The following is a 19,756-nucleotide window of genomic DNA, read 5'->3' as shown; positions in this document are numbered from 1 at the left end:
AAAAAAAAAAAAAAATTGGCCAGATGCATACAGATTTATCTCCTTCAACTTCATTGTCTCAGCAAGTTCACATTGTTGCCTGAAGGCATTTGCTCTCTCAGCTATAGTGGCCTGTTTCAACACACAAAAGCAACAGGGGTCAGCTACTAAAGTCTATGACATAATAAAAACCAACCCTTTTGTTTCCAATATATGCAGATTCCCAGAAGGCCAAAATGGGTGAATAATACCAAGTAATCTATATCGTGAATCAAACTTTCCCACATATATGAAAGTATCAAATTGAAATGATACATCTGTGTTATATTCAACGGTAGCATGTCAAGTCATACTAACCTTTATAGATTGAACAGCCCGAACATAATCTTTCAAGGGCTCTTCAAAATTCATTAACAGCTGGTGGGCCTAAAAAGGAATACAAAGATCAGAGTCATGTAGGATAAGCTCTTTAAAAACTAAAGGAGGAAAACAAGTATGTGATACACCAATTGATCCAATTATGAACGGCTCAATCCTCAATTTAGCATACCTCTTTTTGCAGCTTAAATGATAATGCTTCTGACTTTGCCCCGAGCTCGGAAAATGCCTTCCCAAGCGCATTACCTTCAGAAGCTCCAAGAAGTTTGGCTGCTTTCCCGAAATCTGATAGAGATTGTCCCAGCTCTGCAGAAATATAGTAAAATGAATCGCAGTTTATCCTATAACCATTTTCTGAAGAGTATAATGAGTGAACACCTCATAAAGACACAATAACAAGTAATGATAAGAGATCATTATTACCTCGGTGCCTCTTTACAAGACGGTACGCATGCTTCTGGGCTTCAGTCAAATGGTTTTCAAGCTCAAAGATGTAGTGTTTCAATTTCTCATATTCAGGATTTGACTCCTCAACTGGCTTTTCCTTCCCGAGGACAACATCACTAACTTTGGATTGTACATCCTGACAGATGTCAGTGCTTAATCAGGTAATCTCTCCCGACAAAAAAAAAAAAAATTAAAGTAGCCGATTCAGCCAAATATAAGGTTATAAATGCACAAGCCAATGACATGTGCACTGGAAGGGACTGCCCTTTCTGCTTGACCACACACGGGAAGAAAATAAAAATTGGTGAAAGATGTTACACAACTTAAATATGTCACAAGCAGAACCCACTTTCACGCAATCCATTAATATAAATGGATAAATTCCTACGTCACAAAACAGACATGATAAAGAAATCTTTTCCTCGGTGGATAAAAAAACTACAATGCAGTGCCACTATAAAACATGATGAATAATTCCCTAAAGATTTTGAGTAAGTGCCTTATACCTTTCAATCTACTTATCAATTTTTGTTACGAGAGAAAGGAGTGGCTAGCAAATCATACAGAATGTTCAACATATCTCATTGAGACTACCTACAACTGCAAGCTACTACTATATTTTACAAGCAGGGAGCCCATATATTACCTTGAATATTTGCATCAAATCTGATGGCTTCTTCTTGAAGATACCAGTCTCATGAAACCTTAACCTCTCCATTGTCTGGATAAGTAAAATGAACAACAACAACAACAAAACAATAAACAACAACAAAATATTGTATCGCCTAGGCACATAGTTAATAAACAACAACAACAACAACAAAACAATGCAACTGAATGCATAAGTTAATAAACATCACCTCTTCATCTGCCTGTAGGAATGTTTTAAGATCTTCACTTTGTTGAAGCTCATGATGCGAAGCTATACGATTGACAAATACATCCAATGCTTGGCGTCTCATCTCTATGAACTCAGCACTGAAACGAAATTTTTCTGCATTATAAAAATAGGATTAAGACATAATTTCTTACTAAATTCTCCAGTCATTACACCAATGAGCACCAACACAGAATCAAGAATTCAGCATATACACTAACCACAGAGCTGTATATACTTTGCTGTCAGCAAAATCCATGTATACCGAATTGCATATTTGCATGGAAAATATTTGATCAACATGTGATCCTTACATTATCCCACATAAATACTTTTCTCTGGCTAATAAGAAAAAATGTACAGATGCACATATTACACAATAGGCAGCCTTGGGCAGATGTGTTTTGCTGAAATTCAACTCTTCTGGCCACTAAACCTTCTTTGAAGTGGTTAAAACACAGCAACCTAAAATCACTCTAAGCATGGTATAAACCTACAAGATTAAGGTGAGCTACCACCTAACCTCAATGCCTTACTTGGAAATTTGAACCATAACCAAGATATATCCAACAGGGGATTTTGAGGCATACTTGAGGATGCAACCAATAAATGCATTTTGAATCTTCAAAGTATGCCAAAAAACAGTTGTCAGAAAAGGGTTAGAGCTAGGTTGTTACCTACAGCACTCTTTTCTGGGATAGGAGGAATAAAAATTCCTTTGTACTTTTCAAAAAGACGATCTCGCAGCCAAACAAAATCACTATAACGTCGGATGACAATCTTCTCAGGCCCTTGGTACTCTGGGAAATTTGTCTGATAGAACAAAAAGAATCCATCATTCAAAAAGTGTAATACAAAGATAGCAGATGGCAAAGCTTGATAATACTAAGTGTATATGATAACAAAGATTGGCCCATATAATACTCCAAGGACATGAATTATATATAATAAATCTATAAGAATTTACAGAACGCATGCTCATTCAAAAATCAATCACCAACCTTGCTAATCACCGTATAGCTGTATGCTCACATTCAAAAGCACCCACAAAAAGCACAGCTCACTTGAGTACAAGTAATAATAAGAGACAATCATATGTCATACAGCCGAGACGAGCATTCGGCCAAACCACAGATATAGAACTACTGTCCACATTCTTATTACCTTCTTTCATCTCAATTAGACAAGACCTCTAGATACAGCTACAACTTATAGAGCTTTCTTCCACTTGCACCGCATCTCATATGATCGTGTGCATTCAAATTCTTATTCTTTCTTTCCATTTCTTCCTTTCCTAGTTTCCTTATTGTCAAATCTATACCACATTAACCGAAAACTATTTTCGAAATTCATGTAACCGACTCACTAACTGATTCTCCAAATTCTCTCAAACAAAACCAAATTTGAAAAGCCAATAACAGCACAAAGAGAGAAAATTTCGTACTCTAAGCTAAAAATCAGTCATGACAGAACCAAATCGAGCCATAGAATCCAATAATACAATGACGAAATCCAGTGTGATTACCTTGGTGATAACACGGTAGGAGATGTAGGCCTGGACGCCATTGCCCAATTTGACTGGATCAGTGACGGAAACTGACAGGAACGGCTGCGACGACGGCGATCTAGGGCTCTGTGACGACCCCGATATACTTCTCTGCTGCTCCATTCAACCCAAATTACAATTCAGATCAACGCAAAATTCAAAATTTGCAAACAAATTCATCAAATCAAGGTCGAATTGGGAAAGAGAGAAGTGGCAGATTCGTAATTACCGTGGCAAGCATGGCGACTCTGGGGGAGGTGTGTTCAAATCGAGAAGATGAGGTGAGACGGAGAAGTTGTATTGGAAATAGCGAAAAAAATTAAGAAGCGCTCCGGGTAGGAGTGATGAGGTGTGGTGTGCTGGAATGCGCCGGGCGTGCTGGGGACGCTGTTCCGGTGAACCGAAAGTGGACACCGGGGCGGATGATGGAGTTGATCCAAAGCTGCTGCTGTTTCTTCGTACGCAACTGAGTCACAAGTCACAAACCAAGTCTGACCAAAAAAAGGAGTCGAAACAAAGTAATGTTGAGTTGAATATTAGTTGGATTCTAATTTTAAAAAAAAACACATATATTGTTCGGGCCAAGTTGCGGACCCGGGCCAGACCCGGCCTTGTTTGTCACCGCTATATATATATAGAACATGCTGCAAATTCTCCCAGAAACGAAAAAAAAAAAAAAAATATGCAATGGATGAACCAACTGTCGGGGGCTCCGCCTGGGCTGCTCCGGCTGAGGCAGGGAAGCGGGTAGACGGATGTCTTGACACCAAACAGGGTTTCTTCGATTCCTCTAAGAAACCAGAGATTTCGGAACAAGAAACCAAACAGGTGCTCATCGATGTTAGAATTTGAGCCTCTACTTTGTATTTTGAACAAAATATGATCAAGATCAATTTGCTGTAGCAAATGAGGCACAAGAAAACACAGATGAAGTTGAAGCAAAACTTTGTAGCTTCTATTTCTTACTTCTGGAATTCTTAGAGATTACACAGCAAACATAGCCTTTATATAGGATGCAAAGTAACCTACAAAATATCTTAGAAACACCTAATTAACTAGATTATAATTGTACTTTACATACAACAAAATATCTAGATTAAGTGGAGGAGAAACAGTAAACCAAGTGGGAGAAATATCTCACTGCAGTAAGGACTTCAGCTTCCCTGCAGCTAAGTATTTCCTGCTGCTTCCTAGTATGTTGACTAAGGAAAGCATTAACTTCAACACTCCCTCTTAATGCTTTGCTTCTGCACTCTAGCAGGCCTATGAGGTATTCAAACCTCTCTCTTGGTAGAGCTTTGGTGAAGATATCTGCAACTTGGTCATCTGTATTCCAGTACACCAAATCAATCTCATTCTCCTCAACTGCATCCCTGATGTAGTGAAACTTCAAGGCAATATGTTTTGCCCTACTGTGATACACAGGGTTCTTGATCATGGCAATTGCAGACTTGTTATCACTGAGAATGGTTGTTGCAGATGCTTGCTTCTCACCAAAGTCTTCAATGACTCTTCTGAGCCAAATTGCTTGTGAAGTGGCTATTGATGCAGATATATACTCTGCTTCAGCTGTAGACAAGGCTACTGATTTTTGCTTCTTTGAAGCCCAGGAGAATACACCAGTTCCAAGTGTAAAAGTATATCCAGTGATTTTTAAATCATCAACACTTCCTCCCCAATCTGACACGACCCACCCCAAATTTCACCCTGAAACCCGGAGTAAGTCGTGCGGGGACCACCTCCAAGGAAAATTTACCGAAAAGATTGGTAAAACCTCCCTTGGAAATGGACAACCCTAACCCAAAAAATTTCCAATTCACACTCTTACTACAACACGTCCAAAAAATAATATAACACACAATTATCCAGCTAAATAAAAGCAAATATTATCCTTCAGAAATTCTAAACATAAAGTCAACCGACCGATCACACCACCGAAATAATATACAATAATCCCAAAGTATTCAGAGCTACTAGACACTAGCGGAAGCAAGAAAACAGTAGTAGGTTAAACAGGTAACCTACTGATGAAAACTGGCGGAAAAGCGGGTAACTATGCCTCGTCTCCTACTAGGTCCAACCTGAACTCTGCAGACTGGGCAATTTAAAATGAAGAGCCCGGGGGAAAACATGTGGAACAGTTAGAGTGAGTGGACAAAAATAAATTAAAATAAAAGTATTTCTTTATGCTTCCCCAATTTAATTTCCAAATAAAATAATACTGCATGCAATCGCTCAAAAGCGCTCAACTCAAAAACTGGCAACTTCACGACCAGCACCGGCTAGTCTCCAAAACTTAATAAAATACAGCCTCTCAGGCTAAATTATATATAAACATATATAAGTGTATGTATTTATACTCGTCAGACTCCTTATATGAATTCTAAGAACAAATTAGAAAAATAGAAATTCATACAAGGCTACTACGCTTGCGTTTAACGCTCACGTCACACCATAATGGAATTGTACCTCAATATGGCGGAAAAAGAACGAGTGTATATACGTGTGGACTCCCTATATGAAAACCTAAATAAACCAAATAAGAAAATAGTTTTCATATAGGGCTACTACGCTTGTGTCTAACACTCACGTCACACCATAATGGTATTTTACCTCATTATGGCGGATCAAACACGTATGGCTAGCTAGCATTTATATATACATACTATCATCATAAACATCCAATAAACATATCCACCGAAAATCTCATTTTCGGGATCTCTCCAAAGGAGGAAAATTGCCAAATATCCGAGAAATAAATAAATCTCAGGAAAAGAAATAAATGATCAACGGATAATTCATCGCATGCTTTTCACTTAAAATAAAGGTCCACTCACAAATTAGGCCTAAGCCTGATGACGCTCCGAGGCTTCCTCTGCTCGGGCCTCCTCTCGTCCTGTTCCAAATATATAATTAATCTCCCACCAAAAATCCAATAATTAAACAAAATGGGCAAAATTAAACGTGAGCCTCCCACACACTCATCATTGCCCAAATTCGCCATTCTTAACTCAATACGGCTCAAACTTCACCAAACATACCGGCAGCCGTAAAAACAACTTCCCACAGAATACGACTTAAATCCTACGGCCGGATTCTACATTAATTAACCGCCAAAAATACCAAACCTCGGAAATTCACAAACCTATCCAAAACTCATCCAAAAATTCCATAACTCACTTCAATAAACTCCCCTTAATATTCCAAATCTAAAAACATTAAAATCTCCCAAACAGCTCCGGCGCCGGCAGCGGCGGCCGGATGCCGATTCCGGCGACCTCCAATTTCTACCAAATTTTAACAGAATAATCCTCTTATCAAGCACAACAACTTTCCTAACTAGCACTTAGTCCAATTCTAAGGCTAACTAGGGTAATCGACTAAAAACATCCAAAAATCCCTAGAACTTCAATTATACATTTCTCCATAACCACAACGAGATAGACTTATTCCTTTTGAGGGGATACTCACCTTGATGAGAGCTACAAAATGAGCTAAGAATTGCGAGTTTTGGTGGCCGGAAATGGGATTTCCGGCGAAATGCTTCCCGGTGTCTCCGGCGGGTTAGAGGCTCGGTGGCTAGGCCAGGGAGGGAGAGGAAGAGATGGGGGTCCGAACTGGGCTGGAGCAGCGGCCGGACGGCGGCAGCTAGTGGCTGGGAGCTTCCGGCGGAGAGGGGCTCAGGGAGCTCGGGGAAAAGAGGGAAGGGAGAAAGAGAGAGAGTGAAGGAGGATATGGGCTGCTCACACCCGGTCCATAACCCTTAAACCCAACAAATTTTACCCACTAAAAAAAATACCTCTTTTTACCACCTCAAAATTCACTCTTTTAGATAATAACTTTTTCATGCTAACTCCGATTTTAACACATAGCATGTCTACGAACTCGTATTAACGTCCTCTACAACTTTCATGAAGAAAGTTTCTCCAAATTCTAAACGGAAAAGAAAGTCAACTTTTGGGTCCTTAGGTAGTAAACGGTTATTCAACACGGTAAAAGACTAAAATAATACCAAAGTAAATAACCGTAAAATAACTTAAGAACCGGGGTGTGACACAATCACTATCACAAAAGCCAAAGAGTTTTGGTTCCACATTCCTCTCATACAGTATTCCAAAGTCCATTGTACCTTGAATGTATCTAAGGATTCTCCTTGCAGCTCCATAGTGAATCTTGGTAGGATTGTGCATAAATCTGGGCATCAAACTTGCAGCATACATGATATCAGGTCTTGTTGCTGTCAAGTAAAGCAAACTTCCCACTAAACTTCTGTATAAACTCTCATCAGCTTTACCACTTCCATCTTCTTTTGAAAATTTTTCATTGACAACTAGAGGTGTTGCAACAACATTGCAACCTAGCATTTTGAACTTCTCTAGAATTGTCTTTGCATATTTCTTCTGAGTAATGAAGATTCCCTTCACTGCTTGAACAATTTCAATTCCCAGAAAATAATGCAAGATTCCCAAATCACTCATTTCATATTTCCTCATCATATCAGACTTGAAATTTGAAATCATCTTTTCACAACTTCCAGTAAATACCAAATCATCAACATATAAGGAGACAATAAGTATGCTTGATTTACCTTCAGTTTTGGTGTAGAGAGCAGGTTCATTTTCACTCCTTTGAAACCCTCTTTCTGTGACATAGGAATTGATCTCATCGTACCAAGCTCTTGGGGCTTGTTTCAAACCATAAAGAGCCTTCTTCAACTTATAAACTTTCTGCTCTTTACCCTTGATGATGAAACCTTGTGGTTGCTCCACAAATACTTCTTCTTTTAGCACTCTATTTAGAAACGCCGATTTGACATCTAGCTGGTGCAAGAACCAGCCTTTTTGTGCTGTAATGGAAATCAAACCTCTGATTGTCTCATGCCTTGCAACTGGTGCAAAAGTTTCATTGAAATCAACTCCAGGTATCTGTGAATACGCTTTTGCCACCAATCTTGCTTTATTTCTTTGCACATAACCATCCGCATTTAGCTTGGTTTTGTAAATCCACTTTAAAAAAATGACATCCTTGTTGTCTGGTTTATCAACAAGCTCCCATGTGTTGTTTTTCACAATCACATCAATTTCCTCTTTCATCGCAGTCCGCCAGTCATCTTCTTCAAATCTTTCAGGCTCAAACAAGAATGCATTGCAACTTTCATACACTTCATTCAAGCTTCTCATCCTTATTGGTGTTGAGCTTGGTGTAGATTGAGCATTTGAATGTGCTGGTGAGGGTTGTTCAGAACTGTGAGGAGGAGTTTGTTGCGGTGGATTAAGTTCCAACTCTTCTGGATCATCTTCATCTTGAACAGCATTATCTGGCACACATTGTTGCAGGACTGAACCTTGATTCCAATCCCAAGATGAATTCTCACTAAAGAGAACATCTTTGCAAATAACAATTTTCTTCTTTTTTAGATTATAGAGCCTGTAGCCCTTTGTGTGCAAGTTGTATCCCATGAACACAGACTTCTCACTTGATTCATCAAGCTTCTTCCTCAACACTTTTGGGATATGTGCATAGCAGATTGAACCAAACACCCTCAAGTGATTAACACTTGGTTTCCTTCCACTCCATGCTTCAAATGGTGTCATTCCTTGCACTGCAGTAGTTGGATGTCTGTTCATCAAATACACTTCAGTATTAACTACTTCTCCCCAGTATTCTAGAGGCACTTTCTTGACATGCAGCATAGACTTTGACATTTCGACAATTGTTCTATTTCTCCTTTTAGCTACCTCATTTTGCTGCGGTGTGTTGCTTACTGTAAGCTGCCTCTCCAAACCAATATCTGCACAAAAATCTCCAAACTCATTTGACGTGTATTCACCACCTCTATCTGATCTAAGCTTCTTGATTTTGAGATCAAATTGTCTCTCTACCATAGCTTGAAACTTCTTGAACACAATGAACACATCAGATTTTTGCCTCAGGAAATAAACCCAAGTCATTCTTGAATAATCATCAATGAATGTAAGAAAATATATGTTACCTCCCCCAGTAATTGTTTTCATAGGACCACAGACATCAGAATGGATCAACTCTAGTGGTGTTTTTGCTCTCCATGCCTTCCCTTTTGGAAATGAGATAATATGCTGCTTTCCAAGTGCACATCCTTCACACACTTCAGTAACTTCTTTAATTTTTGGCAATCCCTGCACCATTTCATTCTGATGCAGCAGCTTCAGACTTTGAAAATTCAAATGTCCAAGCCTCGATGCCAGAGCCAAGGATCTTCCTGCAGCTCCATTTTTCTTGCACTCTCAGTTGCACACTTGAGAGTCAGAGGAAAACTTCTATTCCTCTTCATTTCAACTTCCACCATCAGCTTCTTGCTACTCCCTCTCTCAAAGATTTTGCAAGTGTCATCACCAAAATGCAGGTGATATTTATGCTCAACGAGTTGGCCAACACTTAGAAAATTCGAATCAAGATTTAGAACAAGCATCTCTGATGAACATTTTTCCATTTTTGGTTTCAACAGCAACACTTCCTTTGCCTTTTGTATCCACCAACATTCCATTTGCCATCTTCACCTTTGTAATGATGTTGTAGTCAATGTCATAGAGAAGGTTGGCATTTGCAGTCATATGATTACTGCAAGCACTATCAACAAGCCACACATTCTCATTTACTGCAGTGGTTGCAGCATAAGTGACACAGAACATACTAGCATCACTTTGTTCTTCACTGCAGCTAGCCAGTTGATTTCCCTTGTAGTCACAATCCTTCTTGACATGACCGAACTTGTTACAAATTGAACATTTTTGTTTCCCCTTAAACCAACATTCACCTATATGCATCTTATCATAGATTGAACACATTGAATAATTTGAACTACTGCCTCCTTCATTTTTTCTTTTTCCTGACTGACCTGATCTACCCTCCCACTTCTTGCCTTTGCCTTTCCAATTCTTTTTCTTTTTGGAATTTGAACTAGATGGCTCACTATTTGTGTTTAGGCTTAGTGTTTGAAAGGCTTTTTCTGTTGGTTCATCAGGACTCATCAACCTCTAATCAAAAGCCTTAAGTGTCCCCATTAAACCCTACACACCAAGAGTGTCTATATCCCTAGTCTCATCTATAATACTTGCTATAGCATCATACTTCCTATCCAAACTCATAAGGATCTTTTGTACTACTCTCTTTTCAGGTATAGGTTCAGCATAGGTTTTCATCTGTTTAACTAAATCAATCAATCTAGTACAATAATCATTTAGCAGCTCAGTTTCATTCATTCTAGAATATTCAAAATCTCTCCTTAAGGATTGAACTTTAACAGCTGTCACCTTATCTGAGCCTTTGAACTCCACCTTCAGAACATCCCAAGCTCCTTTGGTTGTTCTCTCATTTGCAATTCTTGAAAAGATAGCATCTGTGACTGCGGTTTGCAAAATACCAAGAGCTTTTGCATCTTTCTTGATATTTTCCCTCAGCTCAGTTCTTTGAGCATTTGTCATCCCTTCAGCTGCTGGAACTACATAGCCTTCATTCACATAGCTCAAGAGATCACGTGATATGAACATGGTTTCCATCTTAATAATCCAAAAATCAAAGTTCTCTCCTAAGAAGATAGGAACTCTTACTTCTGAACCATTTTCTGCTGTAGTCATTGTAGTAGCAGAAAACTAAAGAAAAGTGTTTGTTTTTTTTTTTATCAACATATGGTACACCCCAGTTGATATTGATCAACAAGGCTCTGATACCATGTTAGAATTTGAGCCTCTACTTTGTATTTTGAACAAAATATGATCAAGATCAATTTACTATAGCAAATGAGGCAGAAGAAAACACAGATGAAGTTGAAGCAAAACTTTGCAGCTTCTATTTCTTACTTCTAGAATTCTTAGAGATTACACAGCAAACATAGCCCTTATATAGGGTGCAAAGTAACCTACAAAATATCTTAGAAACACCTAATTAACTAGATTATAATTGTACTTTACATACAACAAAATATCTAGATTAAATGGAAGAGAAACAGTAAACCAAGTGGGAGAAATATCTCACTGCAGTAAGGACTTCAGCTTCCCTGCAGCTAAGTATTTCCTGCTGCTTCCTAGTATGTTGACTAAGGAAAGCATTAACTTCAACAATTGATTCCTCTGAGAAGCGAGAGCTTTCGAAAAGAGAAATCAAACAGCTTCTCTATGAGTCATCTAGGAAATCTGAGATTTCGGAACAAGAATTACAAGACATATTTGCAAAGATGGAGGGTATGTCGTATATAAATATATATTTGTTTTAGGGTTTCAGTTTGGTTGGTAATGTTTAGGGTACGAAATTTCTATCATGTATTTTGGCTGTGACATGATGTTTCCTTCTCTTCAGACAGGTGCCGATCCTAACAAAAAATTGATTGAAAGTGAAGCTCGATCCACAAGGGAACTGTTAGATGTGTGGAAAGTTAAGGAAGAGTTATTTGTATTGCCTTTCGAGGAATTCTTAGAGAAGGTGTTTCTTTCTAATGAGGAATTTGAACAGAAATGCAAGGAAATTATAGAAGCCAAGGCAGCTAAAGAGCTTAAGTTGAAGGAAGCTAAAGAGCTTAGGAAACTGAAGATAGCTGAAAGTATGCTTTTGATCCTTATTTTGTTGTCTGAATCTAAGCTTGAATCTCATATGTTTTTCGTTGTTTATTTGTTTGATGTGCTCTGGATTGGTGGTTTTTAAAATAAAAATAAAAAATAAAAACAAATTATACAATCCGGTTAAAATTCTTGTTACAAGTTTGTTTTATTAGTTTCCCAAAAGTGCTATCATATAAATTGTGTATTAACTGCATTGAAAAAATGTCATTTGTAGAAAAATGATTGTTGACTTAAAAGCTTAAAATTGAATTTTTCGGTAAGAAAATGTAATAGGGGCCTTTTGTTTTTTTCATTAGGTTCATTGGCTGGAACTCATTGCCAAAGTATTTGCTGTTACAAGTTTGTTTTCTTAGTTTTCTGCAAATGATACTATATAAGCTTTGTGTATCAACTGTATTGGAAATGTGTTGTTTGTAGAAAAATGGTTGATGACTTAAAAGCTTGAACTTCAAATTTTTGGTAAGAAAATGTAATAGGGGCCTTGTGTTATATTAATTAGGTTCACTGGAATTAGAATTCATTGCTAGAGTATTTATAACTTTTATGACTCCATACAGTTCAAGTTTTGCTGCTTCTTGTCTAACAAATTTTTTATCAACATTGGCACCAGAAAATCAAACAGGTAAGCCTGATGAAGAAGATGAAAAGCCTCAATGTTGTGAAGTTTGTATGAAGATCGATGACCTAATGTCATTTCAATGTCCCTACTTGGATGATATTTCAAACCCCGAGAAGGCACTAGTACTTGTTGGCCAGGGCTATGAAATATGTTGCCATCACTGCCTTAAGTCGGATCATGGCCACCCCGATGGAAGGTGGAAAGGATTTGCATGGAAAACGTGTTTAAATTGGGCGAAAATAATGATGCCCCGTGATGAAGTTGAAGAAGACTCAGATTCAGATGAAGAAGAGTCTGAATCAGATGATGAGCCTTAACTTTGTGAAGTTCGACCACTTGTCAGTTGAATGTCCCTACTTTGTATGGCAAGTCTGATCCCTGAAGACATACTATGATGTAGCAATTAACTACTTTATTCAGAGCAGTATTTTAGATGGATAGAGAACTCTTATGTGAATAAGAACATCTAGAAGTGTCGTGCTGTTACTTATCATTGTCTTACTGTTGTTTGCTTCTCTTTTAGACTCTGTGAAGATAATGTATTGATATCTTTGGTTTTGTCTCACTTTCACTTATTTTCGCTTTGAGCTCTCAACATTCGCTCATACTCCCTCTAGATGTGGTTTTATCTAAACTAGATTTTTCCAATTATATACGAGTTTATCTTCTTATTTTTCTATTAGTAAATTGTCTCTTTTTATTTTTTTAGGGACTTTGTGGTTTAAAATATCTCGAGTTTCTGATGAGTGTGCAAGTATTTCTCACTTGGTTTTCTGACGACGATGTGCTACATATTGGTACCAAATTTGACCACCACATTGATGTTGTAGTGGTTTTTTTTTTGCCCGTATGGAGGACAGGGATCAATTCATCGAAGCCGTTGCATGATCTGAGTGATTTAGATTTACGAAATTCTGAGTAGTAGAGAGAAGATTAGGGGTCATGTGCATGCAGAGAAACAAATGCGAGGATTCCGAGAGGCGATGGACTGCTACGACCTATTCGATTTGGGATTTCATAGCAATATGGTTACCTGGTCAAACTCGAAGACTCTCCTCCGTCTTGATAGAGCTGTATGTACACCTACATGGTTTGATATATTATGTCAAGCCAAGGTGATTCACCTTCCCCCATCAGACTCTTATCACATACCAATTTTGCTAAGAGCTAGCACTGCCATTATAACACACAAATTTACACATACTTTCAAGTTTGAGGACTTTTGGCTTTAACACCCTGAATGCGATAAGATTGTTAGAGAGGCATGGAATACTAATGTGGGAGGGGTGCCAATATTTTGTGTAACAAAGAAACTGGCCTACACTCGTATCAAGCTGGACCGATGGCAGAAACATACATTTAGAGGTAGGCACTTGCAGATGATGGCCCGACTAGAAGAATTATTCAATGTGACGTGCTCTGTGGTAACTCAAACAAAGAAAGGGTTCTGATGGACAAACTCTAACTTTTGCTACATCAGGAGGAACTCTTCTGGAGACAACGGTCGAAAGTAACATGGCTTTGAGAGGGTGATAGAAACACATGTTACTTTCACAGAAAGATAGTAAAAAGGAGACGAAAAATTAATCTGCTTGGATCTTTTTGATGAAACTGGTCAATGGAGAAAAGATGATGTTAGGATTGAGAAAGTGGTAACTTCATACTTTTCTAAGATGTTACAAGTGTCAAAAGTAGATTGGAATGCAGTGAATTTGGTTTTGAAGGCTGTTACTCCTTGTGTCACGGGAGGAAGTTCGTGTAGCTCTATTCAAAATATATCTAACCAAAGATTGAAACGGTCCAAAATATCCTTGAAACTGGACATATGCTAAAAGAGATCAATTATACACACTACTGAAAAAAAGAACTTAGGAGACGGAATTATTTCGTCTCCTAAGTGACAAATTTCGTCTCCTAAGTACTTAGGAGACGGAATGTCCGTCAGCTAAGATCCGTCACCTAAATATGGTGAGGTAGACACTTTGGCAACGGAACCTAAAATTTCGTCACCTAAGTAGTTCTTAGGAAACGGAATACTTTCGTCTCCTAAGCACTTAGGCGACAAATTTTATTTTATAAAAAAAAAATTATCCACTTCAGAGACGGAATAGTTGAATTCCGTCGCTAAAGGCTAAAAAAAATTAAAACGCCACCGCAGGTTTTTTATCCACTCACTCCGACCGCCCTAAATACCACCACCACCACCACCACCGCAGGTTTCAGAAGTCACAACTAAATGTCTTGAACTTCTTTCCATCCTGCATATAAGTAGTAAAAACTTGCATTTATAAACTGCATATGGAAAAAATAAAATTTACTGCCCCTAGTAAACTTCTACTGGGGATCAGTAAACTTGCAAAAAATAACTCCGTTTCAATTTCAGGGGCACAACACACAACAGATACCAATTCTTACCTTAATAAACAACTTTATTGGCCCCTAGTGAACCCAGAAGAAGTTTACTGCCCCCAGTAAACTTCTACTGGGGGTCAGTAATACTACTGGGGGTCAGTAAAATTCAATACATTATCTCCCTTTCAATTTCATGCCAATTATACACATCAGATACACATTCTTACCCTAATAAACAAATTCATTGCCCCCTAGTAAAACCAGTGGAAGTTTACTTCCCCCTAGTAAACTTCTATTGGGGGTCAGTAAACTTCAATACAGTATCTCCCTTTCAATTTCATGTCAATTATACACAACAGATACCCATTCATACCCTAATAAATAAATTCATTGCCCCCTAGTAAACTCAGTGGAAGTTTACTACCCCCTAGTAAACTTCTACTGGGGCTAGTAAACTTCTACTGGGGGTCAGTAAACTTCAATACAGTATCTCCCTTTCAATTTCATGCCAATTATACACAACAGATACATATTTTTACCCTAATAAACACATTCATTGCCCCTTAATAAACCCAGTGAAAGTTTACTGCCCCCCAGTAAACTTCTATTGGGGGTCAGTAAACTTCAATACAATATCTCCCTTTCAATTTCATGCCAACAATCTGTCTCAAATATACCACCACCACCACCACCACCATACCAAATAACCACCATGCCACCACCATCATACCAATCACATCCTAACCAAAATTAAAATCAAAATCAAATTAAACAAAAACACATAAATCTATCACCAAAGCTAATTAAACCAGAAAAATTGAAGAACTTACATTGATTTCTTACCCCTTTGAAATTTCGAGGGACGGTGGTGGGTCGACGGGAAGGCTTGTTAGAGAGAGAAAGGTGGTGGCAGCGGCGTTTGTGGTGACCAAGATCTGAGGCTTGGTGCAAAAGAAAGGGACGAGGAGCTTGCTAGCGGCGGGGACGGGTGAGTCGGGTCGGGTCGAGAGGGGGAGGTTGTTTGCTCCAAGGAGGGTGCGGAGGTGGCCGGGTGATGTTGAAGAGGGTCTTGACAGCGTTGAGAGTGGTGGCATTTGTGAGGACGAAGTCGATGAGCTTGTGGCAGTTGGAATTGGCATTGGTGGGGGTGGTGCAGTTGAAGGTGGCAACGGAGGAAGGAGCGGTGAGAATGGAGAGAGAGGCCGGCATGAGAGTGATAGTCTGGAGAGAGAGAGAGAGAGAGAGAGAGAGAGAGAGAGAGAGAGAGCTCTGGGAAAAGATGGGTTTCCTTCTATTGATAAGGTTGGTGAGTGTGTGATTTAAAAGAATTGATATGTTTTGAAAAATTTTGGTTTGAATTTTCATTAAATTTTACGCGAGAAGATGGGCGCTTAAATTTTTAGAACTTAAGCGACGGAATGTCATTCCGTCGTCTAAGTGATTCATAATTTATTTTTTTATTAAAAAAACATTCCGTCTTCTAAGTAAACATTTCCGTCTCCTAAGTTCTACTTAGGCTACGGAATGTAGTTCCGTCTCCTAAGTGATTCATATAAATTTTCTAATTTTATTTTTTCAAAATGCCGTCGTCTAAGTAAAAATATTTCGTATCCTAAGTAGTACTTAAGCGACGGAATGAATTTCCGTCTCCTAAGTCGTTCTTAGGAGACAAAATTGAAATATTTCGTCTCCTAAGAACAACTTAGGAGACGGAAACTGTTTTGTCGCCTAAGTAGAAAATTTCGTCGCTTAAGAACCACTTAGGAGACGGAATTTTTTAATTTCGTCGCCTAAGTGCTATTTACCAATAGTGACACATATATGCCTTACTCTGAAAGTTCATAATCCTGAATGCATGTCTGAGCCTTCAACCAATTGCTCTTTGTAATGTGGTTTATAAGATTTGTTCTAAGTTTATTGCAAACAAATTGACATCTATTCTTCTAATGGTGATCTCACAGTTCCAAAGTGCATTTGTACCAGGAGGTTTGATTACTGACAATATTTTAGTGGCTAATGAAGTAATGGGATTGCTCATGTCACCAACCAAGGCATGGTTGAAATTGGGTGGTGATGACATTTCAATCGGAGTGAACATGAAGCCATTTGGGAATGTTGTCTCCAACTAATAATGCAGGATTGAAGTTGGGTTTATAAGAGATCGAGAGCGTCAAAAACTGAGTAAGTTGAAGCTTGTTGATGTTGTAAGTTACTGTTGTTACTCCAAAACTGGATGGCTAATCCTATGTCAGTGGTGCAGAATATGTTGATTTCAAAACTGAACTGAGGGCATTGAGTTAGGAAACCGGATGATGTAGGTTCAAGCAAGGGAGATAGCCAACATTGAGTTAGTGCTCTCTGTGCCATTGAGTTCGTTTTCATGAAAATCCTGCAAAATAGCCCATGCATCCTGTACAACATGACATATCTAATTAGAGACCGAAAATTCAAGTGAAAACTACAAATGGGAAACACTAGTACTACTTACATTTGGAGGAAGGCTTTTATGTAACAAATTCTTGGGTGGTGATGATGAGTCTACGCTTTGTGCATCATCCAATCGGTTTTGATTCCTTTAGCAGCTATGCCTCTGTAGAACACAAGGAACTTTTTAAGGCCTATGCACTTGAACCCTTCAGATGAATAAATAGACCTGTTTGTTCCTGTTGCTTTCCAAAACCCAGCTCCTACATGTGACTCGGTTAGGCCTTGCACTGTTGAGGTATTTTTGATCCCTTGGGCAGTAAAAGTACCACTCTTTCTCCCCAGTACTAGCTAGTTCTGCATCAAGAATTCAAAATAGAAGATGTAACTTTAGTAACAAGAAACAATTGCTAAGCTCACACATAACATATGAATGCATGCTCAGTCATTCAAAAATCAATCACCAATCTTTCTAATCACTGTATAGATGTATGCTCACATTCAAAAGCACCCATAAAAAGCACAGCTCACTTGAGTACAAGTAATAATAAGAGACAATCATATATAGCCGAGACAAGCATTCGGCCAAAATATAGATAGGAACTTATTGTCTACATTCTTATTACCTTCTTTCATCTCAATTAGATATGACCTCTAGATATAGCTACGACTTATAGAGTTGTATAAGTGGAGTCAACCTAACCCGACTAAAGCATGGGGTAATCCTCACCTCATATATTTTACAAACTAGAAGAATGAAAAAGTGAACACGTCAAATTGATGTGTTTAGTTTTTCTTTGAAAAAGTTGAAAATATTTCCTTATTTTTGACGTTTTGAGAAATGTCTCACCGAACATATTTTTCTCACATTTACATTTTCAAAAATGAAAATATAAGCATGATTATATATGTTATCGAACACCACCTTACTTTGTAACTCATCTTCGGCTAATTGGCAGGATGAATGATTCATACAACTTTGGGCATCGTACATTGAAACATGTTAGTTTCTTCAAACTCAATTTGTTTTTTCAGTCAAATAGATCTTTTCATTGATATTCCAATTGCTAGAAGACACTTACACCAAATTGTCTACTTACAACCACTAATCTAGTTGGCAAGCAGTAAAAAAAATTAATTTGGCACATTCTGTTTATATATGCACATACCAAAGGGAAAAGAAAAATAAGTCACATGGTGTTGAAATGAAGATAGACAAGAGTTGAATGGAAATAATATATATCCATCCAATATTAATGGTTGTCACAAGTGTCTTTGTTTTTTTTTTAGCGGTGAAATAGAATTTACTAAGCAAACACAATGTTACAAACAACAATAAACAATGGGCTGACAAAACAACAAAAGACTAAAAAAATACAACAAAAGCGGCCTAACTATCAACCAGTCAAGGTGCAAACCCTCCAAAAGAGGAAACAACTATAGTGTGACACATAATCACCACTACTGCAAATTGAATCGTTTCAAAACATAGAGATGACACTTTTTCAGCGACCCAATTATAGTCTCGCAATAGGAAGTTTGAACATCACGATTACACATTTTGAACAACTGCGGGCATCCTAGTATCCTACTACTTAGCTCCTACGTTTATTAACTTAAAAGAAGATATGAAATGAAAATTTATTCGGTTTTGTCTTTATACGATTGAAATGATGTATATATGGATAATTGTATTTTAGTTGGCTTGAAATACCATCTGTATCACGGGTTGGGATCATAGAATATTTTCTCTGGATGACAAGTCACTTGAAAATAGCCTTTTTCGTTTCTGTAATAGTAATCCCCAACTCATTTGTAATGAACCCAATGGCACTAATCTAATATTAACACCCAGAGACAAAGCTTAGAGGCCCAAACTCATAGGCACATCCCCTCATAGGCCCTCATACACCATCCTCCATCCATCCGACGATGAGAGTCGCCAACAAGGATCTTGATGACGTAGATAGTGTTTTCCAGCCATCAACCAGTCTGATCGTCATTGCAAAACACAACCCTATCCCAGCAACCACTATAAAATATAAGCATTGCATGGTCTATAAGTTTCTTACATATATCATTTATATATTTCATATTTGGACTTTTGATTGATAATGTGCAATAGATTGTCAACTTTGGATGTTGTACATGTCTATTGATTCCAAAAAGGTAAGCATGTCTTAAATCACAAAAACAATAAGATTAGTATAGTTGTTCCACTGTATAAATTTCATTTTATTTTATTTATAGGGCAGCATGAATATGTTTATTTACTTTTCATGAGTTCTATGGTACTCTTGTTATGACTTTCTGACATGCACATGTTTCTTTTCACAACTTTGATCTTTAGCTTTGAATTGATTCAATGTGTTGCTAACTTTCTGGTCAAAATATATACTTAGAATCTACTAGTTAGTAGATGACTTTCTTTCTTATTGTTAATTTCTCTTCTTCAATGTTTTCAATTGAGACTTTACTACTTGTTAGAGATTGAAATTTAACTTTGTCTTTGCTACTTGAAAGACTGGCTTAATTCAAGTAAA

General features: G+C 37.9%; 2 protein-coding genes across 2 annotated transcripts in view; both read right to left on the bottom strand.

Moving 5' to 3' along the window:
• Positions 1–3,733, bottom strand: part of LOC101296787 (sorting nexin 1-like) — a 5,250-nt gene extending 1,517 nt beyond the window's left edge. The window contains exons 1-9 of the mRNA XM_004303484.1: positions 3,457–3,733; positions 3,207–3,341; positions 2,359–2,494; positions 1,665–1,798; positions 1,451–1,525; positions 781–940; positions 530–663; positions 337–405; positions 32–111 (exon numbers count right to left, since the gene is read on the bottom strand). Of these exons, the coding sequence (XP_004303532.1) occupies positions 32–111; positions 337–405; positions 530–663; positions 781–940; positions 1,451–1,525; positions 1,665–1,798; positions 2,359–2,494; positions 3,207–3,341; positions 3,457–3,468 (935 nt within the window). The 5' untranslated portion in view covers positions 3,469–3,733. The remainder of the gene's footprint in view (positions 1–31; positions 112–336; positions 406–529; positions 664–780; positions 941–1,450; positions 1,526–1,664; positions 1,799–2,358; positions 2,495–3,206; positions 3,342–3,456) is intronic.
• A 5,922-nt stretch (positions 3,734–9,655) lies between these two features.
• Positions 9,656–10,840, bottom strand: LOC101298924. Its single transcript, XM_004305600.1, has 2 exons — positions 10,282–10,840; positions 9,656–10,020 (listed from the first exon to the last, which is right to left on the bottom strand). Exons 1-2 carry the CDS (start codon positions 10,838–10,840, stop codon positions 9,656–9,658), a joined length of 924 nt encoding a protein of 307 aa, XP_004305648.1.
• Positions 10,841–19,756: the final 8,916 nt, after the last annotated feature.

The sequence above is a fragment of the Fragaria vesca genome, linkage group LG6, assembly GCF_000184155.1.
Source record: "Fragaria vesca subsp. vesca linkage group LG6, FraVesHawaii_1.0, whole genome shotgun sequence".
Classification (NCBI taxonomy): Eukaryota; Viridiplantae; Streptophyta; class Magnoliopsida; order Rosales; family Rosaceae; genus Fragaria; species Fragaria vesca.
This window is presented reverse-complemented; position numbering and strand designations above follow the sequence as displayed.